The sequence below is a fragment of the Podarcis cretensis genome, assembly GCF_951804945.1.
Source record: "Podarcis cretensis genome assembly, chromosome: 13".
Taxonomy (NCBI): domain Eukaryota; kingdom Metazoa; phylum Chordata; class Lepidosauria; order Squamata; family Lacertidae; genus Podarcis; species Podarcis cretensis.
In genome coordinates this window covers 49435715-49463442 of record NC_137182.1, presented here as the reverse complement: position 1 = coordinate 49463442, position 27728 = coordinate 49435715, and the positions used below count along the sequence as shown (strand labels likewise).

Sequence of the window (27728 nt, the reverse complement as noted above, 5' to 3'; positions counted from 1 at the left end):
CTGCCTGCAACGTGTGTGGAGTGGAATGACCAAGATGATCTGGAAACCAAGCCTTAAGAGGAATGTTTGAGGGAGCTGAGTATGCTTAGCCTGGAAAAGAACAGACTAGGAGGAGATATTATAGCTATCTGCACTTATATAAAGGGCTGCCATATGGAAGATTATTTTATTATTTCTTGGATTTGTATACCACCCTATACCCAGAGGTCTCAAAGTGGTTCACAGAATAAAATCAAAACATAAAACTACAAAATACATAATCAAAATAAAAACAACCCAACCCTCCCCAAACCCCACATTTTAAAAGGGCATAAAATGGGGCGAGGGTGTTTTCTCTTGCTCTGGAGGGTAGGACTTGAGCCAATGGCGTCAAGTTATAAGAAAGGAGATTACAATTAAACCTTAGGAAGAATTTTCTGACAGTAAGAGCAGTTTGACTGTGAAATGACTCCCTCAGGAGGCTGCGGAATCTCCTTCTTTGGAGGTTTTTAAGCAGAGGTTGGATGGCCATCTGTCATGGATGCTTTAGCTGAGATTCCTGTATTGCAGAGGAATGGACTTTGAGTGGACTTCCAACTCTACACTTCTAGGATTCTAACATGACAGCTAAAGTGCAGTCAAATGTCTACTCAGAAAAAAAGCTTTGTTGTGTTCCAGAAGAGTTACCCCAAGAAATTGTGAAGGGAACTGCAGCATAGTTCTTAACTTTGTCTCCTCATTAGCTGTTCTTTGCTGTTCAGCTCAGGCCTCAGCAAAATAATGTAACATTTTGGATAAAAAATACAACCCAACAAACCAGCACTAGAGGCCAAGATGGAGAAGATCTCCACAGCCACCATATATTTCCCCTTCGTGCTCAGGTAGGTGGGAACAAACGACAACCAAACACTGCAAAACATCAACATGCTGAAGGTGATGAACTTGGCTTCATTAAAAGTGTCTGGCAGTTTCCTAGCCAGGAATGCCACAGTGAAGCTGATGATGGCTAGAAGTCCCATGTAGCCCAGGACAAGATAAAACATGGTGACAGAGCCTTCATTACATTTTGATATGATCTCTTGAGTCAGTGACTGCATGTCCAAATCTGGAAAGGAGGGAGTGGTTGACAGCCACATGGCACAGATGCCTGCTTGAATCCAAGAGCAGAAAAGGACAATGGAGTTGGTCAATCTTTTTCCTACCCACTTCCTCATGCTGGACCCCGGCCTGGTGGCCATGAAAGCAACAACCACTGTAATGGTTTTGGCCAAGACACAAGAAACAGCCACCGAGAAAATGATGCCAAAAGTGGGTTGTCGGAGAAGGCAGGTCACTTTCCCAGGTTGGCCAAGGAAGAGCAAAGAAGAGAGGAAGCAGAGCAGAAGGGATATGAGGAGAGCATAGGTGAGGTCCCTATTGTTGGCTTTGACTATGGGGGTATCTCTATGCTTAATAAAAGTTATTAGTGCCAAAGCTGTGATCAGGGAAAAAGAAACAGTGACTGACGTTAAACTGATCCCTAAAGGTTCTTCATAAGAAAGATAGCTGATTGTTTTGGGGATGCAATGATCTTGGTTGTTGCTTGGATACTGATAATCTGGGCAGTTCACACAGTTAATCCTGTCTGGAAAAAGAAGAAGAAAGGTTCATTTCAATAGGAATTCACATCTGATGAGGAGTACATTTTGGCTTCGGAGTTTGTTACTACAGATAATTATCACTGTTATTTTACTGTATTTTATTGTAGTGTTCTGATTTAATAGTTTCTTCTTTTGCATGGTTGTTTTATTGATTCTGGGTTGTCAGCTACCCTATGTTCCAGAAGAGAGGAATGGTGGAATATAAAAATATTTAAGACATAAATAAAATAAACTTTATGTGTGGAAGCAAGATGGAAGCTGCTGCTCACATACATTATCATCTAACTGCTGCCTGTATATATAGGATTGTTATATTGCTGTTGAGCTTTTTTCATTTTGGGGCTTTACTCTGATTTTTTAATAAAAAGAGCCCAACTTGCCATACGTCCGGGTTTTCCGATTAAGGTTGTGTGCAATGTTGTCTGCTGAACACCTTCTTTATGTTTTGAAGGTTCCTGCAGAAGACTGCTTACATTATGGATAGTGCCTTCCAGAAGCCTTTGGTCTACACTTCCCATCAGTCTGGCTAGAATAGCCAAGGTCAGGAATGATTGGAGCCTAGCATTCCTGTGCTTATTACAGATCTTGTCGGTGAATTAAGTTGCCCATTACTCCATGTCTCGTTTCTTCATTATTGTTGCAGGGGCAAATTATTATTTGCTGCTTTAACGAAAATTAAGTGAGAGCATAATTGCAATACATCACCTACCCTTCTGGTTTGAAATCTTCCCTTCTGGGCATGGAACACAATCATAGCAGCAAAATTTCTCCTTTTCCCTCTTTTTCTTCTGATAACCAGGGTGGCAAGAGTTACTACACACAGAAAGGGGTGGCACCTTTCAGTACACATCAGTGGAATTTAGGGTAGAAGAAAGAAGAAATATTTTGTTGCTCATAAGCTGACATACAAAATAAGTAAATAAGCAAACAAACTGTTGACATGGAATAATGAACTTAAATGGAACATTACACATTCATTCATTCATTCATTCATGCATACATTCACCCATCTCTTGCTAATGCTTCCCAGAATATGATATTGTTTTTTGCCATCTATTGCTTGGCTAACATAGGGGCATAGAAAGTTGTCACCGGCTCTGGGGTTGCGCGCCCATCTTGCTCTATAGGCCGAGGGAGCTGGCATTTGTCCGCAGACAGCTTCCGGGTCATGTGGCCAGCATGACTAAGCCGCTTCTGGCGAACCAGAGCAGCACACAGAAACACCGTTTACCTTCCCGCCAGAGCAGTACCTATTTATCTACTTGCACTTTGACGTGCTTTCGAACTGCTAGGTTGGCAGGAGCAGGGACCGAACAACAGGAGCTCACCCGTTGCGGGGATTCGAACCGCTGACCTTCTGATCGGCAAGTCCTAGGCTCAGTGGTTTAACCCACAGCGCCACCTGAGTCCCTTACACAGGGGCATAGGAAGTTGCTAAATACTGAGCCGATCCCTTGGTTCCTCCAGCTTTGTATTGTTCACAGTGACAGGCAACAGCTCGCCAAGATTTCAGACAGAGACATCTCCTGGCCCTACCTGGAATTGTTAGCAATTTAACCTGGGACCTGCATGCAAAGCAGATTCTCTGTCACCACACTATGACTAGGGATGCAATAAGGCAGTCATTTCTATTCCTATCTATCCTATCTCACAATCTGCTCTATTTCCATTCCCCTGCAGTTTGGTTTCCACAAAACACCATGTTATTTGTCACACTGCCCACTATTTAATGTAATTCGCAAAATTATTGCCGCTAGTTACGAATTTAACATAAGTAAACACTTTTAATTTCAGTGCAAGGCACACACAATCTAAATGGAGTGGGGCAGAAGTAATCAATCACATATTGCTTCCGAGTAGAAAACAAAACAAAATAAAACAAATATTATAAAAGCCTGGATTATTTTCCATTCGGATGTAGGATAAATTAGTCCAGATTGGTTATTTCCACTTCTGTTTTAATTTTCATCAGGATTCTCTTACATCTCTAGCTGAGGGCCCTTCTCCAAAATGTGGGTACCAGAGAAATTATTTTAATAACTTAATCCAGTGTCTCATTCCATAGGAAGAGGGGTGTCTATTGGTGTCTCATTTTCTTTTGTAAAAACAAAAACAAAAACTGGTTCAAAATCCCCTATCAAAGTTTATTGTTTTAGAGGATATTATTTTTTATTTCACTTGAACAGAATATTGCACATTTCCCACTGTTAGGCACTTTAAGGTTACAGCTCTCTTTGTTTTTCTTAATGCAATAGGTGGTATTGTCTTTATTATAGAGATGGATTATTCATCGTCAAGTGATACAGAAGAGATAATTCCTAGGTCTTAAATCAATATCCTAGCACCCATACTTGGTTAAATACACTGGGCCACACAATTAAATCCTCATCAAGGATTAGTTCTTCTCCTTCAGGAGCTCTGAGCTCCACACTTCCGACTTTCACTCTCTGGAAGGAGTTGTTTGGGAAAGTGACTATGCTCATGATGTCAAATCCACCTTCCATTTCTCTTTTGTCATTAAAGGACACTGTTTCTTGAGCTGAGTTGTTAAATGTTATGTCTTGAAGAATCAGGTGGAGCTAGTTGAAAGAGAAAAAGAAACAAGGGGAGAGCAAAATAATCGGCTGGATCCAGTGTTAGACATGCATCTCTGTAAATTCATGACATTGAATTCATGAGTTCATGAAAATTCCCAATGATTTGAATGGGTCTTGATAGGCGTGCCTTAGCAAAATTGTTTTAAGCAGGTGCCATAGCTAGCAAAGTGATGGTACCTGCCACATGTCAATGTTATGTTATGTCCTGATAGGGTCTCACTTCTTTTACAATTATGTTGCAGCATTCTGCAATAACTGCAGTTTCCTGGTGAAAAGCAAGAGAAGCCCTACATACAGTGCATTGAAGTAACCTAATCTTGAAGTAACCAATGCCTGAACAATTGTGGTGAAGCTCTCCTGGTCTAGGAACAGTCCTAGCTGATGCACCAGTTACAGCTGGGAAAAGGTGCTTCTACCCACTGAGGTATCTGGGTCTCCAGAGACAAAGCTGGATCCAGACACTCATCGCCTCTGACTGCATACCTGCTCATTTGGGGGGATTGTAACCCCATCAAGGGCAGGCAATTGAACAATTTCCCATAAGGGTAGCCTAGGGCTGCCAGATGCCAGCACAGACGTCACTTAAAAGGACAGTGCACTTGGAGAAGGGAAGAGAGCCATTCCCAGCCACGCCTACATTGGGGAAGAGCTGGGCGTGGGCCGGGCAGTGTGGGGCTCTCCTCTCATGTTCACTCTGTGCATCAAGTTTTTCATAGCAAATCATTCTAGAACTTCATTTTTCTTGGAGCTTTTGCCCACCGCAAAAAAACTCAAAAAGCGTAACAAAATAACCACCTTAACAACTTTTCTGTCTGGATTTTCAATTTTGGAAATATGGCAACTTGTAGCCACTCATGCACATTGCATCCATCTCAGGTTATTTTCCCATCCCACCACAGGGCTCTCATGACCTCTCCTTATCCATGTCATGGAGAAATAGAGTTCAGTGTCATCAGCATACTGATAGAATCTTGCCTCCAATCTCAATACCACTGAGGATAAAACAGTGCCCCATGCCCCCCCCCAGCTTAACTGCCTGGGCCCCACAAAAAACTCATGCAATTCTACTCTCTAGATAGGATCAGTAACCAAATGCCCCCAGTTCTCATTCCATGTAGCTGGTCCAAGAGGATACCCTGGTCAATGGTATCAAAAGCTGCAGAGAGATCAAGCAGCAGGAGCAAAGTCACACACCCCTTGTCCTTTCTTCTGCAAAGGTCACCCAACAGGATAACTCAGTTTGGCAAACACCTTCTCTTGTCATGCAGCAAGATCTAGCCTGAAAATGAAGCTATTTTTTCAGTGAGGGATGCTCAAAAGTTACGGCTTCCCTTCTCCAAGCCCCAAGAAAAGGAGAAAATGGGAACCCACATATTTCCATCAATGTGTTGGTGTGTCTAACATAATTTTACCATTAGGAAAAAGGCATATTGTATTAGCCTTTTGTGTAAAACACAATTATATAGTGTAGACATTACCTGCCAAGGGTGGAGTGCAACTCTTTCAGCCTCCACAGCTGCTCTGTGTTTGGGTTTAGATGAGTCCATGGCATGCAGTGCATGTGCAGCAGCATAGACAGCATTATAGATGCTGTAGCTGTGACCAGTCATGTGCATTTCAAAAAGAGGCGCAGGAAGTCTCTCCAGCCTTGCCTCTCCAGTACATGGTTCATCAACCTCTTTTGGACAATGAAATGAGCAGTCAAAGACTTGCTCCCATATATCTTTGATAAAACCATCTTCTTCTGCCCAGCAAGGCTCTATAGTCTGAAGGAATGTCTTGAATGCTGGTGGTTCATGAGAATGAATTGTGAATGAAATAGCCCCTTGGAACACTTGCAGATCTGAGCCTCTTTGAAGGCTAGTTAATGCAAAATCTATCTGGGCTGTCAGAATCCACACCTTTTCGTGAGAGGTGTCATTATTACGTTCAGGATTTCCCAGAAGAATAAAATAGCTCAGCCACATAATGGACAGTGTTTCTCCATAGAGAACAAATGTGTTGACTTTGTTAAATGTGAAAGGTTTATAAATACTCTGGACCTGGTAGTTAATTTCAAACATATCATTTAACCGGGCTTGTTGTGTAATCCTTTCTGTGAAAGCTGAACAGATTCCATGCTGGGAAAGCAATGGCTCCAGGGTCTGCAAGAAACGCTCTCCACTCTCATCGTTGACTGTGAAGAACCCAACCCATGTCCATCTGAAATGCTGAAGTAAGCGGACAATCCCAATGTACTGGCGGGCTTCGTTGGGGACCATATTGTAGAAGGAGTGGGACTGCATTGCATAACTCTCCTCTGGGGCAAATGAGCCATAAGTGAGCTGAAATAAAATGTAGCGATTTAAGAGATTTTTTAGGAGGAATGCCTGAATGAATCTGCATATGAGGGCTTTCAGTCTGGGCAATGAATATTTTTCCAGCTAAACCTGATATGAATTCAGAAAACCTGAATTTTAAAGACGTATTTTGTCTGAATTTTCTCAGCCTGTGAAAATGTAATATTTTTGAACTAGTCATTGGAAAGATATCTGGTAGAAATTATTGACTGTAGATATGTATTTTAATATGTAAATATATTTATAATAACTGATTTTATGCATACTTTGGTTTTTTTATCAACTAACTTTTTAAATCATTAATTCTAATGTATATTTTATGTAAACTGCATTGAGATATTTATGAGTAAGCATACAAACTGCATTAAATAAATATACGAATTGCATTACATAAATAAATATATTTTCCCATCCTGTTCTCTTCCTTAGGCTAAGTCCCATTTCACTTTGGAATATCAGGCAAATTAAGTGTAGCTCTCCTGCCTTTCTGAACAACAAAAACCACTTCCAGAATAGCATGAAGTGATTGCAATTTCCGTACATCCCCATGCACAGAGCTTACCTGTGGAATCTTATAGCTATCCAAGATATCTGCCATGCGGTATGAGATATCAGAGCCAAGCCCCCCTATGATGGTCATGAGGTTTTTCTGCCTGCCACATTTGTAGTTGGGCACAAATTTCTGTGATTTGAAGAGCAGGTCCAGAGTGGTGCGGTAAGTCCTCTGCGCATCATAGTAGCTGTCACTGATGTGGAACCCCAGTGTAGCATTGGGCAAGATTCTGGGATTTTCATTAATTTCTTTCACAGCAAATGCCAAGGCAAGGACGTGCTGGTAGAATTTTGTTATCACACTGCCAACAGAGAGACATGCTTATTTGGAAGCAAATGTTGCAAGCTTGGCTAACATTGGCTTTAAATAAGACAATCTATTTTTGAAACAAACTCCTACAAGCATCACAACTAGGGTAGGGCAAACTTGCTTTATTTGCACTTTCTGAAACACTATGCAAACCAAAATGCTGCTATCCTTTAAAATCCACACCTCTCTGAATTTTGCAATGTAATATATAGGTAAAGGTAAAGGGACCCCTGACCATTAGGTCCAATCGTGACCCACTCTGGGGTCTCGCTTTATTGGCCGAGGAAGCTGGCATACAGCTTCCGGGTCATGTGGCCAGCATGACTAAGCCGCTTCTGGCGAACCAGAGCAGTGCACGGAAACGTCATTTACCTTCCTGCCGGAGCAGTACCTATTTATCTACTTGCACTTTGATGTGCTTTTGAACTGCTAGGTAGGCAGGAGCAGGGACCAAGCAATGGGAGCTTACCCTGTCACAGGGATTCGAACGGCCAACCTTCTGATTGGCAAGTCCCAGGCTCTGTGGTTTAACCCACAGCGCCACCCACGTCCCTTAATGTAATATATACAAACATGCATTTACTAGGATAAGATGTGCATAAAAATAAGGCTTATGCACAGTCCTCACAGTCCATCCCATGGCTTCAGTCTGCCTCCACAATCAACCTGACCTCACCTGCCTTAGATCCAGTCCACCTGCCCTCTTACTGACTGTAGGCTTTTGCAATGGTTTAGTTGATAATCAACTCATAAGGATGGATGAAGCTGTCAATTTTGGTTTCTCTCAGTTTCTGCCTCTTAGTTTTAACACATTTCTCCACATTTTCACATCTGTCAGCAATGGTTTTTTTTTTAAGCCATCAAGACAATTCATCAGCATTTTGATGCAAATTTATCCAAATGTACAAAATTTTCTATGCAATTTCCCTGAACGCACACATTTTACAAACCAGTTTCCCCTAACACAATACATTTTTATGCCGTTTTCATTAGCATGTGTATTTTAATGCATATTTTGGCCTACTGTGTGCATAATCAGAATTGCCTGAAACCCTGGAAAGCTACTGCTGGTCCTTGTAGACAATACTGAGGTAGATGGACCAGTGGTTTACTTAGACAGCTTCCTATGTAACTGTTAACTACTAGCTTCTTCTTCACACACACAGCATGAGAAAGAGATGTGATGATGTGGACACTCCACACCAAAATTTTCTTTCCTTGCATTACAAATGCTTAGGTTTCAAAGCTCACGTGATGCAGGATGGAGGGGATCCTTACAGTGGGACATCAGATTTCAGCTCTTGTGAAGGGTGTACCTTGAAGGAAACTGGGTTGAAAACGTAAATGATCTGAGAGGAAATCCCACCGATGAGGAGGTCTCCTGGCTGGTACCACTCATGGGGAACAGGGAGGGGATCAGTTGGAGGGCACTTCATAGCATTTGCTTTGCACACTAGAGGAGGTAGCAGAAGCAGAAGCACTAACCACACCATCTGATGGCAAACCAGAGCAGGTCCTTCTTTGCCCATCTACAGTGCCATTGTTGGCGTCAGAAAGTTTGAAAAAGTTACAGTCAGCCAAGATCCTTATTTAAATATATAAATATTTCTAAGTGTATCAGCCTTATCTTTAAGGCTAGCAAAACATGCCTTGAATGTGCCAGTAAATGTCCACTGATTTCAAGCCAGAAATATGCAAGGAAAGGGGGAGATTATCAGACCCCAAACTGACCAAACCTCATGTGCCTCTCACCCCCGGTCAGAATGGCACACAGTGAGGTGGGTTATAAGTAAAGAACTTTCAGACTTGTTTCCTGGTTGCTTTTCTAGAAGCTTCTCCTTTGAACAGGGAGTGCATTTCAGATAATTTCTGGGGAAGATAATTACTTCTGTAGGGTTTCGTCTCAGAGGATCACCCTCAGTACAAACAGCTTTTCCACACCTGATCACTGCTCCATGTGGGAGTTAGGACGAAAAACTAAATGTGATGTTAACCATGTAGTTTGCTACTGGTGCAAGCCATCTTTCACCAATAGCCAGTGCACTCTTGACTGATGTACCATTAGGGTATGTGTGTTGGGATAGGGAGCTTTATCCCTTTGCCCCCAATTGGCCAAACCATCTTTGTTAAAGACACAACATTTTAATGCACATAAAATGTGTGTTTGAATGCATTGTATTTAAAATGCTTGTAATGGGTTAAGAAGGGTTGCTGAATAATGGTTTAAAATTAAGGATGCAAAAAGGGAAAGGTATGGGGAAGTCCGGGAAAAGAGGGTTATGGAAATAAGGTTAAGAAAATATGATTCTTTGTGTTTGTTTTTATGTTGTTTTTATTTATGTTAAAAAATTTGGAAATTAATAAAAAATTTATTTAAAAAAATAAAATAAAATGCTTGTAATGAGAAGTTTACATTAGGCAGGAGCTTTTATTATAGCGAATACAGTAAAGCAGCTATGGTCAGCAGACAGCTGAAACCTGAGAAGTCAGATTCTCTGTGTTGTTGGAAGCCAGAAGAGAGATTGCCAGCCCAGCATGTTGCGAGGAGCTCCCAACATATTGCAGTCTCTCTCTGGGATCAGAGAGAGGTTCCTGAACTGTATAAAAGTAATTAAAGGACTGAACCTCATTGCCTGCTACTTGATTGCAATATGTTACCTTTGCGAATGAAAATAAATTCCCCGTCCGGAATATTGGGTCCAGCAAGCTTCCCAGTTCAGCTCCGTATCCCTGGAAGCTCTGAGCTGGCCTAGCAGAATAATGCAGCGGTCCAGAGTCCATGTGAGAAAGGGATAAATCAAGTCCAAAAGACAGATCGGTTCTTATCTCTAGAAGCGTTTATTTACAAGCCATAAATCAGTCTCTCCATCGGAGTTTTCCTGCATTCTCCGTGCTTCCAAAAGCACACAGACACAGCCTGTCTGTTTAGCTGTGTCTCTCAGCGTCTCTCGGTAGAACTGAAAGTAACTCTCACAGACAAAGCCTGTGACGTACGGCCCTGCTTCCGGCCCCTCCCAGATGCAGGGCACCACGGAGTTTTAACCCTGTCTGTTCCAAACTCCACACCCCCTCTTGTCCTGCATCTGGGGACAATAGCCAACAATGCTTTCCCCATACACAAACCCTCACAGAACTCCTCGTGCTTCTGGAAGGTTAATGGTTTTGCGAAACCATCAGCGAGGTTCTTGGTTGAGGGACAGTATTTCAGAGCAACTAGCCCCTCACGAACGCTCTGACACACATTCTGAAAACGTATGTCCAAATGTTTGGTTCTCGCCTTGAATTGCCCCGTCTCAGCTAATTTAAGGCACGGTTGATTGTCTTCATGCACCACAACGGGCAGACAATTTTCTCCACAGATTTCCTCGACCAAACACACATAGAACTCCAACTCTCTGCAAGCATCTGATAGCGCACTGAACTCAGCTTCAGTAGACGAAAGCGCTATGAGACTTTGCTTCCGGGACCTCCACCCTACTACTGAGTCCCCAAACTTCACCACTAGACCTGACACTGATTTGCGATCTTCAAGGTTAGCCCAATCCGAGTCCACCCAAGCAGTCAGCTTGACATCTCCTTGAGCTGACAACTTAAGACAAAAGTCTTTGGTATCTTGCAGGTAATGCAGCACCCGCTTTATACCATTCCAGGCCTGCACACTAGGACTTGAGGCCTCTCTACTGAGCAGATTGACAGCAAACGCTATATCTGGTCTGCTCCACTGTGACAGATATAACAGACTACCCAGAGCTGACTGAAAGAGCTCAGTGTTTTCGAACACCACACGTTCTACTTGCTGACACTCCTTTACAAAACCAGCCTCCATGGGCGATCTGGCACCTGCACACTCAGACATCCTGAGTTTTAACCCTGTCTGTTCCAAACTCCACATTACCTTGTTCTTAGCAATGTTTATATGTAGATAGTTTTAAGACTGTTCTGTAGTAAAGCATTGAAACTTATTCTTGGTCATTTATTCCTAAACAAGGTCCAGATCAACTAAATACCTTTAACAAGCTGTGATTAGTGGTTGCTTGTGGCTGGTAAGCAGATGATGGGTGGCTTTGGCAAGTTGTGAGATTGGCAGTGCTGGTTAGGCGGATGAGTGGTTTTTGGCAAACTCCCCCCCCCCCCAAATCGATCAACAACTCTGCGCAAACACCCCCCCCCCAGAAAGTTGAATAACTCTGGGCAATCTCCCTATATTTCCTTAATTTTGAGTCCCCCAAAATAGGGGTCGTCTTATACACGGGGGCATTTCATACAAGGAAAAATACGGTAAATATAAAAGTTCGCTCTGCCATCATTTTACCTATTCAAGTCAGTTTCTACCACACTAAGGTTTTTGATCGGTGATATATTGCTGTGATAATGCAGGAAGGATCTTACACAGTAATAGACAGCTGTGTCATCTGGTTTCATGTTCTTCATTTGCTGTTCCAACTTGCTTGAAGGTTTGTTCCTTGAGACAGTGAAGTGTCCTTTCACTGAGGGGGCATAAAACTGTCTGCTCCCGCCAGTGTATATTAAGGCAATCCATCCCCGTCCCTTCCTGGGAGCCTGCCTCACCCAGTGCATGGGGAAGCTGTAGAAGCTGAAGCCAGAACACTGGAAGGAAAGGTTAAGGGTCTCTCTGGGACTTTTTACCCTCCCTCCTGGACTCAAACCCTGGGTCCTCCATCAATACCTTAACCACTACACTACTCCGCACTTGCTATTGCACCATATCAGGAGGAAAAAATACCTTTGAAGATGGCTGCAAGGATAACATTAATACTTTTTTGGAATGCCCAGAGTGGCTGGGGAAGCCCAGCCAGATGGGTGGGGTATAAACAAATTATGATTATGCTTATTAACAAACTGTAGCCACGGTGTCATTTCACTTCCCGTAAGTTTTGACAGATTGTCTGGAAAGTGATCACAGGCAAGTAGGGCTTCTTAACAAAGAAGTTGTCTATGTATTTTCATATGTCTGTGCATAAAAGAGGCTTATAAGCCCCCTTCAGAAATTCAGATATGGAGGAAAGGGAGACGTCTTTGTGTATTGGCCTTGCCCCTGGTATTTTAACTGCCCCTACAGCTGTCTGAAGAAAGAGCTGTAGGAACTGTCCTCCTGGCCTGGGTGTTGTCACCTGCTCGGCCTCTAAGTCTGATCTAGGGGAAAAGATTGCTGCAGGGAGGCATTGCTCTTTATCAAGGGCAAGACAACCAGAACCATGACTGAGGAGTTGCTCTTCTGCTAGACAGGCAGAATCTGCAAAGACAAAACTATCTAACAGTGTGTTAGCTCCAGGCTTGTAACTTGAAATTAGCTTCTCCCTCCTTCCTCCTTCCCAATTCTTTTTCCCTTGTATAGTAAAGGTAAAGGTACCCCTGCCCGTACGGGCCAGTCTTGACAGACTCTGGGGTTGGTGCGCCCATCTCACTCAAGAGGCCGGGGGCCAGCGCTGTCCGGAGACACTTCCGGGTCACGTGGCCAGCTTGACAAAGCTGCATCTGGCGAGCCAGCGCAGCACACGGAACGCCGTTTACCTTCCCGCCAGTAAGCGGTCCCTATTTATCTACTTGCACCCGAGGGTGCTTTCGAACTGCTAGGTTGGCAGGCGCTGGGACCGAGCAGCGGGAGCGCACCCCGCCGCAGGGATTCGAACCGCCGACCTTTCGATCGGCAAGCCCTAGGCGCTGAGGCTTTTACCCACAGCGCCACCCGCGTCCCACAGTGATTAGGCTATCTCTGTCCAGATAGGGGTGCAACTGGCCCATCTGGAGATGACAGGAGCTGTAATCCAAAATATCTGAAGGGCACCAGGATGGGAAAATCTGGCCTGGATTGTGCCTAAGGTTAAGCATACTCAGAATAGACACAGTGATGTTAACAAGGGTGATTAACTTGCTTCTATAAATTTCAATGGGTACCGTCAGATGCAACCCATTTAATTGACCAAACTGGCATTTCTGATCTTCCCAGAGAGAGAATCCTTACATTTCCGAATGACCTCCAAGGAAAACAAGATCAGCAGCAATTTCATCATGGTATTGAAGAGATGGCCCAGATAGAAAGGGAATATGACCGTTCAACTGGGGGGAAAGTGAGGATGGGAAATGTGTGGGTTTTACTTTTATGGAAGGAATCCAATCTCCAGGAAGGGTTTGCATAAGCCCTTCCTTCAGTAGTCAGTGGAATATAAAGCATCTCTCACAAGGAGAGTTGGATACAAAAAATTATCAAAATAAAGATCATACTCAAACCTTATAACAACTATAAAGATTACATGGTGTGTCCATGGTGTGGCTGCTGAGACCACATAACCCCAGTCCTGAAAGACCTACATTGGCCCCCAGTACGTTTCTGAGCACAATTCCAAGTGTTGGTGCTGACCTTTAAAGCCCTAAATGGCCTTGGACCTGTATACCATCGTCCAACCCAGACACTGAGGTCCAGCTCTGAGGGCCTTCTGGAGGTTCCCTCCATGCGAGAAGTGAGGTTACAGGGAACCAGGCAGAAGGCCTTCTCAGTAGTGGTGCCCGCCCTGTGGAATGCTAACCCATCAGATGTAATGGAAATAAATGACTATCTGACTTTTGGATGACATCTGAAGGTAGCCCTTTTAAGAGAATTTTTAAATGTTTGATGTTTTATTGTGTTTTTTATATTCTATTGGAAGCCACCCAGAGTGGCTGGGGAAACCCAGGCAGATGGACGGGGTATAAATAAATAAATAAATAAATAAATAAATAAATAAATAAATATTATTATTTCATTCTCTTTATATATATAGTCCTTCACCCAAAGGCCACCGTATGGTTTACAAGAAGGGCTTGCCAGATCAGGCCAATGGCCCATCTAATTCAGCAGCCTGTTCGATCAGATCCCTGTGGGAAACCCAGAAACAGGATTATACCAAACAACACGGGAGAATGATTGGTGGCCGCTGGCGGCAACTGGGGAGCTGATAGGTGGTTTCAGAATTGTGGTGGGGGCACGGGAGTGAGGTACTGTCAGTACTGATTCCATCACATTGCAGAACTACAGGTTTGTGCATTTAAAATAGATCAAAGTGTTCTGCTGACCTAGTGCAACATATCCACCAAAATAAACCTGTACTGTTGGCTGTTAGGAAAGTGATAAGGAAATGAATTGAAAAGTGTGGGATCAACTAATTTTTAATGTGTAGATATATAAGCACCATGCAAGCAAGCCAGGGTTGGGAATGGAATGATCTGTTAATTTTCCCAATCTTAAATTCAGTTATTTACATTTCTGCAGTAATTTGTAAATATCTTTTTTTCTTAAAAACTCTTGAAAGTTCACCAGAATTTTAGTGCAAAATTCTCCTAATAAAATTTTCTGCTAATAAATTTGTGTGTACACATTTTGGTAAGTAATTTTGTGTGGTCTTTTTCAGTGGTCTTTCCATTTTTATACACATTTCTGCAAACCGATGCATTTTTCTGGACATTCGTTGGAGAACTGCATCAAAAGTAGGATAAATTTCTGAATTTAGGGGATGTCTGTGTTTTAGTTCTCACATTGCTTTGGAAAGTGTGGATTTGCTATATTTGCATTTAAATGGGAACTGAATCAAACTTCTTATCCATCCCAAAACAGAATGAATTCTCATGATTTTATAATTTCTGCACAAACTAATCAGAATGAATGCTCAGTGAAGACCAGTTACAATCTAACCTCCATGGAAGCTTGGTTTGGGGCAAGTGAATCAGGAATAAAGCTCAATAAGAATAAAATCTGGAGGGGCCTTTCAAACTTCCACAGTCCTCCTCACCAGTGTCTTGTTGCAACTTGCACTGGCAATTCCAAACTACACAGCAAACCTTGTATCTAGTGTGAGTCATAAAACTGGAACCGGGCAGTGCTCATAATCTTCTCATAATTTTCATAATTATGGAAATGTGTTTCAGAAAATGATCGAACATAGCACTTCATCCTGTCCCCCTGTCAAGCCAATGGCTTCACTTTAGGGTATTATTTTCCTGTTGGCGTTTGCTTGCCTTGGAAATCTGGGACCTGTCACCTACTTGTAGTCCCTTTGAGGAGCATATTAATCTTGTGGCCAGATTCAAATAGAGACAAACATGTTTTCTATCTAAAAGGATTCTGGCACAGTGACTTTTCAGAGGTAACTTATCTCCCCCTGCACCTATCCAAATTACTGTCCAAATCACCTGCCCAAAACTCCAGTGGTGTTTCAGAAAATAACAACATTTAGTAAAAGCACTATCTCTATAAGTAGATATAGAAAACAAACAAGCCTCCTGTCACTGATGAGTGACAAGATGCAGGTAAGGTTCTGCCAGTTTGAGCTGTGATGTGTGTTGCCATTTTGTATAGCAGACTTCAGAGTCTGTATTGGTTGTCTCTACTAGCCTGCTGAGGCATGCACTCAAATTCTGCTGATACTAAAGATAAGTGTGTTGTTTTCCTTTATTGGCAGAGTCAGGCACCACCCAAAGTAAGGCATTAATGTAAGGCTGGATGCTGGAGCAAGAGAATGCTAGAGAGGAAGTTTGCTGTAAAGATGGTGGGTCTACATGTGTTGTTGCTGCTGCTTCAGCCTCTCAAACAATGTAAAGCAGATACCAGGAAGTGCCACATGAATGATCCCCTGCCTGTTCCACATGAGTGGTACCAGCCCGGGAGCCTCATCATTGGTGGGATAACTTCTCACATCTCTTACCATTTCCATGAACTACTCTTCAGTATACTCCCTAATCATGAGTTGTTTGAGGTTCCAAAGTAAGCATTCACCTCCCCCCTCAATCTGCTTCATCTGAGCTTGTTGCTCATACAAGTGATAGGATTTGATTTGATTTTGCTTTTACTTTTATATACCATCTTCCTATGGTACAAGCTGGAAACACACAAAATATAGACGGAAGATCGCACACCTCATAACAATCTGATCCAAAACAAATTAGTGATAATAGAAAAGATCACTTTAAAGTAAAGTTATATCAAATAAAGTAATATTCAATGATCCATACGGAATATGATAGTATATAATAAAAGAAATTTCCAAATATCAGTAAATAATAGTTTCATAGAAATCTGCTCTCAATAAATACGATAAATCATTACAAAAACTGTTATCATTTTTTTTAAAAAAAGAAATACACAAAATACTGCAATAAACATATCAGCTTTAGGTACATGGTCATGCATGTATGTATTTCTTCTTTTTAGGCTCCTTAGAGAGAGAGGAAAAGCAATGTATTACAATGATGTGTGCTTCAAACAACGGCTTCTTCAGAACTATATCCAGTGCTATTTTTCCTAGTAAAAGAGGTGCCAGAACTCACATTGAACACCTACTTGAAAGGTGCTGGAACTGAGTTCTGTCCCCAGGATTAAATTTCTGAAGGAAACTCCTGGACCGGAAAGTTTAGGACTCACTATTGGTTCAAGGCAGGAAAACCTTTGTCAGTGTTGTGATGCTTTACACATGTTATTTTGTCTGTAAAGGAAGAGTTTTACTATATCAGGAACAGCAGTAATAGGGTACTTTCAGTAGAAATGTGGTATTATCATAATCACCATGACTGATATCCCAGTGGCAAACAATTTGGTTATAGACAGGATGGAGCAGAATTGTTCTAAAGAGTTTGGCTGCCTTAAGTGCTTCTTTGCTGAAAGAGCACTCAATCTCTCTCTGCAGTGTGGTGCTAAAATTCTACCAGCACATCCTCGCCTTGGTGTTTGCCATAAATGAGATCAACGAGAATCCCAGCATCTTGCCCAATGTCACTCTTGGGTTCCACATCTATGACAGCTACTACAACACAAGGATGACTTATCGGACCACTATGGATCTGCTCTTCAGATTCACAAGATTTGTCCCTAGTTACAAATGCAACAACCAAAAAAACCTCATAGCTGTCATTGGGGGACTTGGTTCTGATGTCTCCTTCCACATGGCAGAACTCTTAAGCCTATACAAGTATCCTCAGGTAGGATTTATCCATGGATGAAGGGGGGATAGTCACTAAGTTCATTCTTCTCCTGGAATGCTGAGAGTAATTTTGAGGGTCAGAATAAGCAGAGGAATGGATGAGAGAAAATCAAAATCTTCCCGATGCTGAAGTTCCCCTGAAGCTTAGTGGTGCCATTTCCCAAGTGTGCAGCAGCTGCAATATCCTTAAAAAAGAAAAGAAAAAGAAAGAAATGGAAATGAACTGTGACTTCATTTTAAATGAGAGGTGCTAGTCATCAGAACACCTCTTTTACAAGTTACTAAATGTTACATTTCCCCAGTCTACATATCAGAGACCTTTAATACAATTTTGGCCTGCTCCCAGAATTGTGAAGGAGTTTTTCCACAGCTCTGATAACTATTCCTGTTTTGCACAGGGCGACAGGCTCAGATGCTCCTCTTAAAATATTTGTCTTTTCCCCTTCAGCTCACTTACGGTTCATTCACCTCTGAGCAGAGTCATACAACACAGTTGCCTTCCTTTTACCATATGGTCCCAAGTGAAGTGAAGCAGTACATTGGGATCATTAGCTTGCTGAAGCATATTGGTTGGACCTGGATTGGGCTCTTTGCTGTGGATAATGACAGTGGAGAACATTTCACACAGGTCCTGGAGCCATTGCTTTTTCAGAATGGAATCTGTTCAGCCTTCACACAAATGATTCCAAAACAAAACAATGCACTGAATCTCAATGCAGTTAACATATTAGCCTCTCTTATTTATCTAGCTTTCTCAGAGAGCAAAGCCACTACCTTTGTCATCTATGGAGATTCTACGACCATTCTATGGGTGAATACATATGTGCTCATAGGAGTTCCTAGCTACAATGAAAGAACATCACTTGGAAAGGTGTGGGTTATGACAGCCCAGCTGGATTTTACATTAACAGGCCTTCAGAATGGATGGGATTTTCAATTGTTTGAAGGCGCCCTGTCCTTCACAATTCACTCTGACGAGATTCAAGGATTCAAGGAATTTCTTCAGATCGCAAAACCTGGCTGGAATCAAGAAGATGGCTTTCTCAAGGACTTCTGGGAGCAAGCATTTGACTGTTTATTTCCAGATGGAACTTGTACTGGAGAGGAGAGTTTGGAGAATCTTCCTGCATCTGTATTTGAAATGCACATGACTGGCCACAGCTACAGTATCTATAATGCCGTCTATGCTGTGGCACATGCTTTGCATGCCATAGGGTCATCTAGATCCAAACACAGTCCAATAATGAGTGGCAAAAGTCTTCAAGATCTCCAGCCTTGGAAGGTAGTGTATTCATAATGAAACAATCTCATTTACATAAAGAGAATATAAAAAATAATGCATCTTCCAACTTTATTCAATAATAATAATAGTAATAATAATGATAATAATTACTATTATTCAAATTAAATTATAACGACCATGGCATACTGGTTCTCTTGCCTTAAATATAAACTATATTTTAGACAGATTTTTTGTAGGATTAAACTACATAAGCAATGTTGCCAACAAATTTTTAAAGTATATTTTCTCCAATAGGTTTGATCCCATTTCTAACCACCCTTGCTCTTTTCCCACTAGCTGCACCCTTTTCTTGAAAGCATTTTGTTTAATAACTCAGTTGGAGAAGCAATCTTTTTTCAAAATAACAGGGAGAGGAGAGGTGGATTTGACATAATGAACATGATCACTTTCCCAAACAAATCTTTCCAGAGAGTCAAAGTTGGAAGGGTGGATTCCAAGTTTCAGGAAGGAAAAGAGTTCATCATTAATACAGATATAATTGTGTGGCACAGGAGTTTTAACCAGGTTTGGATTCTTGATAAGCTTCCAGTTTATGCCTTCTGCCATGTTGGTTGGAGATACAAAATGATTCTTATCTCCAAAAGGATTGGTGTTCGTAACATAGAATAATGAATGTCAATATGTACTGGAATGTCCCTTAGGAAAATGTTGTCTAAATTTACAGCTTTCATCTTTGCTATTCTTGTAGTTGGGAGGTTGTCAGCCTTTGGTAACCAAGCCACAGTTATACATTATGACCACAATTAGACCACTTTAATAAAAATGCCCACCTACTCAAATTCTTAAGAACCGAAGTTTGTTAAGGATGCTGAGAGTTGTTAGGAGAACCCTATTACACTATTCTGAGAAGTGTGGTTCTAAACAATAGACTGCAAAAATAATGCATTATATGCTCAGTACTGTTTTGGCACATTGTGGCATGCTTATATTGCATTTACCCTGTTATGAATTCTTCCATGTTTATCATGTGCTTTTGGAGTAAACAGAGAGATTGCCAATTTCTCCCATTCTACTAATCATTTCATCCCCTTTATGAGCAGGTGCTGCCTGTCTCTGTGTGCAGTGACTCTTGCCATCCTGGTTATCAGAAGAAAAAGAAGGAAGGAATGAAATTTTGCTGCTACAGTTGCACCCTGTGTCCAGAAGGAAAGATTTCCACCCAGAAGGGTAGGTCTCAATGTCTTTGTCTTCTGGATGCTTTCAGTTAATATGTTTGGTTATGAGAGGGAATTAATCAAGTTATGGTGGCATCATAGGTTCAGTTTCTACACAGAGAGTAAGGGCAGCTTAGTCCATTTTGAGTAGGCCACAAACCTCAGTACTGTTCAAGTTACTCCCTCTTGTTAACCTATTTTACCCAATGAGGATTTGTTTATTTATTAACTTCACTTTCGTTCATTCTTCTTTTCATTTATTTTATGTTCTCAAAGAGGTTTCAATAAACAACCTATGAATAGAAACTCACAAAGAACAGATGAAAAAGCTGCAATCAAATAAAACAAATGAAAGCCTTCAACAGTGTGATGATGTGTGGCTCCGAGGGGAGAGAGCACCAAAACTGGGGTATCACCACTAACAAAGTCCTGTGCAAGGATCTCACACATACTACTCAGTTTGACCTCACACAGCCCTCCCCACTGATCTCTGAGGTCAGGCTGGTTGATATGGGGAAAACTGTTCTGAAAAGAAATTGCTTACTGTAGGGACAAGGCAGAAATGGTTCCAAGCAGTGTCTGCATGCTGAAAGATGTCCCCCGCCCCCAGTTGCACAGGATATATCTCTGCATATACCTGTCACAGTCTCTTATGTCACCACAAAATTGGAATTCCCATAGTAGTAACATACACAATAACTGATTAGGTGTTATGCCAATATCACACACTGTACAAAATCATAAAATAATATGACAAATAGTGGTGAATTTTTTGTATTATTTTATTTTGTTGACAAGTTCTTTATGTAAAAAAATAAAGATTGTGTTATAGTACAGGCTGAAAGGGCAGAACGGGAGCAGACTGTGGGGTGGAAGGGGGCAGGGCTTGCTTATGTACACTCTGCCAACGTGTGCAGGGGTGGTGAATGGAAATGGTGTGAAATGGTTGCTGCATGTATTTAATGTAAATCATTTGGAATTTCTTTTAAAAAATTACGTGGACTACACATTTCATATGCAAAATTAGCATTGTGAGAATTGCTCTTTATTGCTTCAGACATGGATGACTGTTCCAAATGCCCAGAAGATCAGTATGCAAGCGAGGACAGAGATCAGTGCATCCCGAAACTGACAGTCTTTATGTCTTATGAAGAACCTCTAGGGATCAGTTTAGCCTTGGTTGCTATTTCTTTTTCCCTCACCACGGTCGTAGTGTTAGGAACTTTTATTAAGCACAAAGATACTCCCATAGTCAAAGCCAACAACCGGGACATCACCTACACTCTCCTGGTCTCCCTCCTTCTCTGCTTCCTCTCATCTTTACTTTTTATTGGAAGACCTCAGAAGTTGACTTGCTGCCTCCGACAAACTTCCTTTGGAATCATCTTCTCTGTAGCAGTTTCATGTGTATTGGCAAAAACCATCACTGTGGTTGTAGCTTTCATGGCCACCAAACCAGGGTCCAGCATGAGGAAGTGGGTGGGGAAAACATTGGCCAACTCCATTGTCCTTTTCTGCTCTTGGATTCAAGCAGGCATCTGTGTAGTGTGGCTAGCAACTTCTCCGCCACTCCCCAATTTGGACATGCAGTCAGTACCTACACAGATCATATTGGAATGTAATGAAGGGTCTGTCACCATGTTTTATCTTGTTCTGGGCTACATGGGCCTTCTGGCCATCACCAGCTTCACTGTGGCTTTCCTGGCAAGGAAGTTGCCAGACAGTTTCAATGAAACCAAGTTTATCACCTTCAGCATGTTGATGTTTTGCAGTGTTTGGTTGTCATTTGTTCCAACCTACCTGAGCACCAAGGGGAAATACATGGTGGCTGTGGAAATCTTCTCCATCTTGGCCTCCACTGCCGGGTTATTAGGCTGCATCTTTGCCCCTAAATGCTTCATCATTGTCCTGAGACCTGACTTGAACAACAGGAAGCAACTAATAAGGAAAAAGCTCAGCTTTTAATCAACTCCATCTGATATCATAGAATTAAAGAATATTACATTCCTGTTTTGTGTATATGTTATGTGAGCAGAGTTCGTGGCCTACTCAGGCTGGGACTCAGCTCTCAATATACGCCTATTAAATTATTTGTATTTATGTGTTGCATTAACAAATAGAACCAGAATATGATAAATTCACATGAATAAAAATGAAGAAATAAACCTTTAATACTTTCATGGGATGTTATTTCATACAGCATAATTACTTACTCAAATAGGGGGGAAAGTACATTAAATTGAGATTTGACAAAAGAAAAAAGAATTGGAACAATCTGCAGCTAAGAAATATTACTTGGCAAAATAAGATCCTTCAGATCTATGTTAACAATGCAAGAGATAGAAATGAAATTGAATTATGGTAAAGAAACAACTTTTGAAGTTGCTACGGATATTCAATGACTGGGGAAATGATTAGCATATAAGCCGCGGAAGGAGAAAGAGATATTTTAGTTGCAAGAAGAAATGCTGTAATAAGAGATAAGTGTGCATAGTATGTTTATATTAGTAAAAATAATATGCAAAAATGCATTATCTTACTGAAAATTGCTTGCAAAAAAGTCAAAACAGCACATCAAAATTTATGTATTAGGAGAAATTTGCACTAAAATGCTGATGAATATTCATGAGGATTTTTCCTTATTTAAAAAATCTGCATATTGCTGGGGAAATGTGATGAACTGATTTTAAGATTGTAAAAATGAGAAACAGAGACCAGCCAAATTTAAAGCTCCACCCATCCCTAATATAGGCCTTAATTTTAAGTATTTTAGGGATAGGAGGAGCTATGGAAAAGAATAATGGATTGAGGTTGAATCCTGACAAGACAGAAGTACTGTTCTTGGGGAACAGGGGGCGGGTGGGTGTGGGGCAACTGTGCCCCTGAAGGAGTAAGTGCGCAGCCTGGAAGTAATTTTGGACTCACAGCTGTCCATGGAGGCACAGGGTAATTCTGTGTCCAGGGCAGCTGTCTATCAGCTCCCTCTGGTACACAGGCTGAAATTCTACCTGCCCACAGACTGTCTCACCAGAGTGGTGCATGCTCTAGTTATCTCCCACTTGGACTACTACACGGTGCTACCTTTGAAGGTAACCTGGAAACTACAACTAATCCAGAATGTTGCAGCCAGACTGGTAGTGGTTGCCAAGACCACACAACACCAGTCTTGAAAGATCTACAAAGGCTCCCAGTACGTTTGCAAGCACCATTTAAAGTCCCAAATGGCCTTGGTCCAGTGTACCTGAAGGAGCGTCTCCACCCCCGTCGCTCTGCCCAAACAGTGAGATCCAGGGCCAAGGGCCTTCTGGTGGTTCCCTCACTGCGAGAAGCCAAGTTACAGGGAACCAGGCAGAGGGCCATTTCGGTAGTGGTGCCCACCCTGTGGAATGCCCTCCCATCAGATTTCAAAGAGATAAGCAACTATCTGACGTTTAGAAGACATCTGACGGCAGCCCTGTTTAGGGAAGTTTTTTATGACTGATTTTTTTTTGTATTTTTAATCTTTGTTGGAAGCCACCCAGAGTGGCTGGGGAAACCCAGCCAGATGGGTGGGGTATAAATTATTATTATTATTATTATTATTATTATTATTATTATTATATAAGCAAAAACTACTAAGGACTCATGCAAATGAGCCAGATCTGTCACCACTGAAGCAGAGCCAATTTTTTCTTTTTTAAAGTTTATCATTTTCTTAATAAACATAGTAATAAAAAGGAAACTCCTTCTCACCCCCAACCCAAGCACAGTTGCAATCCCATTGAAATACAAATATCCTTCAGATCTTTTGTTTTATTTATTAAATTTGCACACCACTCTTCATCTGTAGATCTCAGGGCAGTTACCAACATAAAATACAAAATAAAAGTAAGAACAAAAACAGAAAAACAATAAACCCTTTACGCATCCCTTCCCATTTCCATTTGTTCCTGAAAATTGCTGGTGGTCTATAGCCATGTTCAATGTAGTTGCATAGGACATGAACTAAGCAATGTTATGTAAAACTTGTCTGGTTTTTCTGTCTGTTGTTTCTTCAGTCTCAAACTTAATCAGTTTCCCCCCATTAACATCAAGTCCCACACCATCATAAGTCATGTTTCAACCAAACTTCCTTGCTGACATTTGTTCCCTCCAGGGGCAGCTGTTAACCATCTTCGACTTACTTCACCGCAAGCAGCAGAGAAGAGTGGGAGCTGGGAGCAAAACACCCTAAACAGGGTGGTGGTGTGGTGGGGGAAAACCTGATGAACTAATTATTCCCCACTGAAATTGTCAAAATCACTATAATTTGTTCACATAACCCAAACGCCAAAGGCTTTCTAGAAAGCAATAGAAAACTATCAATACAGAAGTCCGAAAGTGAACATAAATAAACCCATTTGCCATGGACAGCTGGGAGTAGGGGCAAGAAGCAGACAGGGCTCTGTCAATTCCATTTCTGACATTGTCCTCATTTTCTATGTTATCTGCCAAACTTAAAATTGAGAGCATTGACAACTTCCATTAATACTCATAGCATGCATTTGTTGACACTAAAAGCAAGACTGATACATTTCTTTTAAGAGGTGTATTGGCAAAGTCAAGCACCATCCTGTTTTACTGTTTTAAGTCAGCCAGTATGAATGGGCAGGGTAGAGAATATGTCTAGAGATGAGGTTTGCTGCTAGGATGCTGCTGCTGATGTTCTTCTTTCTGCTATCTGTCAAGGTGTGCAAAGTCAATACTATGAAGTGCCCCGTTAGTAATCCCCTCCCTGTTCCTCATGAGTGGTACCAGCCAGGGGACTTTCTCATTGGTGGGATGGCTTCTCAGATCACTTACCCTGCCAGTGAAGCTTCCTTCACAGAACATCCTTCTGGGAGGCTATTTGATGTACCAGAGTAAGAAACCATTCCCTCTCCCCATGCATATTCTGAACTTTGCAAGAGGAAAGACAAATAATTTTTTGTATGAGTGATGGCATGCTCAAAGAAAGTTCATGCAGGCTTATCCTACCCGAATTACTTTCTGAGAATTGTGTGTATTATTAACCCCACAGTAAATATCGGGTTTATTCTCACATAATAAGAACTCCTTTTGTTTTAGAGTATAACATCAGGTTGGGGAGAAAGAAGACATTTTCTTTAATTGGATCAAATGTATCTGTAGGTACACATATGCAAATTCACTGTAGTGCATTCACAGGGATTTTTTAAATTAAAAAATATATATGTTAGCGCTAATTAAATTAATACAAGTCCCATTTTTGTGGGCTAGCTGGAAAACAAGTTGAAAATGGACGTACATTTAATTTGGCCAGATTCAGAATAGAGCTCCAACTATTTACGGAGCAATCCTATGCACAAGAGGCTCGTGTAAAGCAAAATGATGTAAATTAAGCTGGCATAAAGTTATGTTATATCCAAACCCCATTCAGTGGCTGGGCTGCTGCTCTGTCTAAGCCTGACAGAAGGAAAACAAGACTTAAAAATAGTATTCTGCTCCAGAAATGATATTAGGATCCAGCATAGGCCTCTCATTTTTCACCCAGCCTCTGGAATGCTCGCCTTTGGAGATTTATACTGGCTTCTACTCAGCTGGCTGAGCAGGACCAGATAGTTATTCAAATGTGTATTCAGCTGAGCTGGGACTAAGCTGGGAATCAGCTGGCTGAGACCAATACCTACTGCATCCTAAGTTGCTCATGCCTGTGGATCTTGCCATAGGATTGCTGGCTTAAGTTTCACGGGGCAGAATGCACCTAGTTTTATACATGGAGTTGTGGCAAGCAATATCAGTGGGTATGTGTGTAGATCTCATTTTACATGCTGCTATTCCAGTGCTTCATTAATTATATTTGGGCTGAAGAGGAAGTATTTATTAGCACAGAAACACCGGTTAGAAATAAAAGGATTTCCAGAAGGAAGCCAAATGAGTCTGTTGCAGCAAAAATAATAGTTTAACCCTACAGAGAGTTGGCCCATTGAAAATAATGGGCATCACTTAGATAAATTTATTCAGTGGGTCTATTCTGCACTGAACTTAACACAAGGAGTTTTGTAGCACCCTTAAAGACTAACATGTTTATTATGACATAATGAACTTCATCAGATGTATGAAGTGTTATTTTGGTTGCAGGTACTGTGTATGTACACATGATGAGGGGAACATGAGGGTAGAAGGATATGAGAAACAGAAAACTACAGAGGCTGATGATAAGGTTACCAACAGTGAACTTGTTGATAAAACACACGCTGGCATTAGCATATGTGTTTTCTATATTTTTCTCCAGTCTGCAAAATTCAGTCTGCAAGTGAAAGCATTCAGCTATGTAATGAAATGGAATTGCACAGTTTCTTGTTGCAGTTCACCTTTGATATTCCAGAACAACTGCATGAATGTCAGTTATAGAACAACATTGGGGGCTAATGTCCTGTCCCTCAGCTAGTTTTGGAGGTTGTCATTTGTGATGTCAGAATGGTGTACGTTAATTCTTTTGTGCAGAGAAATAGAAGGACCGGTTAGAGACAGAAGTTACCGCTTCAACAATTTAATGCATTGTAGAACTCTTTCTTGAAATAATGATAATAAATTGTTTGTATTTATAGAATGGTAACAAAATTTTACCAGCACATTCTTGCCTTGGCATTTGCTGTGAATGAGGTCAACAAAACCCCCAAGATCTTGCCCAATGTCACTTTCGGGTTCCATATCTATGACAGCTACTATGATGCGAGGATGACCTATCATACTACTCTGGAACTTCTCTTCAAATCACATAGATTTGTTCCCAACTACAAATGTGGCTCCCAGAAAAATCTCATAGCCATCATTGGTGGACTTGGCTCTGATACCTCCTTCCATATAGCAAACATTTTAGGATTATACAAGATTCCACAGGTAGGACTATTGCACTGGGAAGCAGACATGTTTCATTTTATCATTCTGTGAGTAATTCACTTCAAAATGAAAGAGAGAGAGAGAGAGAGAGAGAGAGAGAGAGAGAGAGAGAGAGAGAGAGAGAACTAATAGAAACCCTCCCATAAATTTCATAACACCTTGCCCAAATATCCCCCCAAATCCTACAAATTCCTTCATGTAGTTGTTTCTTTGTAAGAGTCTGCCGAATTGTTCCGTCCAATATCTGTCCTTTTTTTCTTTTTCTTTTTAGCTCACATATGGCTCATTTTCCCCTCAGGAGATTCATAGCACTCAGATCACTTCCTTCTACTGCATGGTCCCTAATGAAACCCAGCAATATGTGGGGATCATCCAGTTACTTAAGTATTTTGGTTGGATGTGGGTTGGTCTCTTTGCTTTTGATAACACCAATGGAGAACATTTCTTGCAGACCCTGGAACTTATGCTTTCACAAAATGGAATCTGTTCAGCCTTCACGAAAAGAATCCCACAGCAACCCTATTTGGATGACTTGGATGAAATTAACGATATAGCCTCAAGTATATATGTACCTTTCAGTGACAAAAAAGTCAGTGTGTTTATCATCTATGGAGAATCTTTGACAATTGCATGGCTGAGAACTGTAATATTTTTACGAGATCCTGGAAACAAGGAAAATAAATCTTTTAGAAAGGTGTGGATTATGACAACCCAATTGGATTTACTATCTCCAGGACATCAAAGGGGGTGGGATTTTGAACTGTTCCAAGGCGCCATTTCCTTTACAGTTCACTCAAATGATATTTTACAGTTCAGGGAATTTCTTGAGGTTGTAAAACCTTATTGGACTGATGGAGATGGCTTTCTTAAAGAATTCTGGGAACAAGCATTTGACTGTATATACCCAAATCTGAGAGGGTCAGTGCCATTTGATGGAATGTGTACTGGGGAGGAGAAGGTTGAATATCTTATTAGACCTATTTTTGAAACACGAATGACAGGCCATA

The 27728-nt window shown here is 41.4% G+C and overlaps 2 protein-coding genes across 2 annotated transcripts in view; one reads left to right on the top strand and one right to left on the bottom strand.

Annotated features, from left to right (window-relative positions):
- Positions 1–27728, bottom strand: part of LOC307201887 (uncharacterized protein) — a 284712-nt gene that overhangs the window by 164370 nt on the left and 92614 nt on the right. The gene's annotated exons all lie outside the window — the stretch shown is intronic.
- On the top strand, positions 17608–20496 carry LOC307201304 (vomeronasal type-2 receptor 26-like). Its single transcript, XM_079950365.1, has 3 exons — positions 17608–18667; positions 19729–19855; positions 20119–20496. Exons 1-3 carry the CDS (start codon positions 17798–17800, stop codon positions 20139–20141), a joined length of 1020 nt encoding a protein of 339 aa, XP_079806491.1. The 5' UTR covers positions 17608–17797; the 3' UTR covers positions 20142–20496.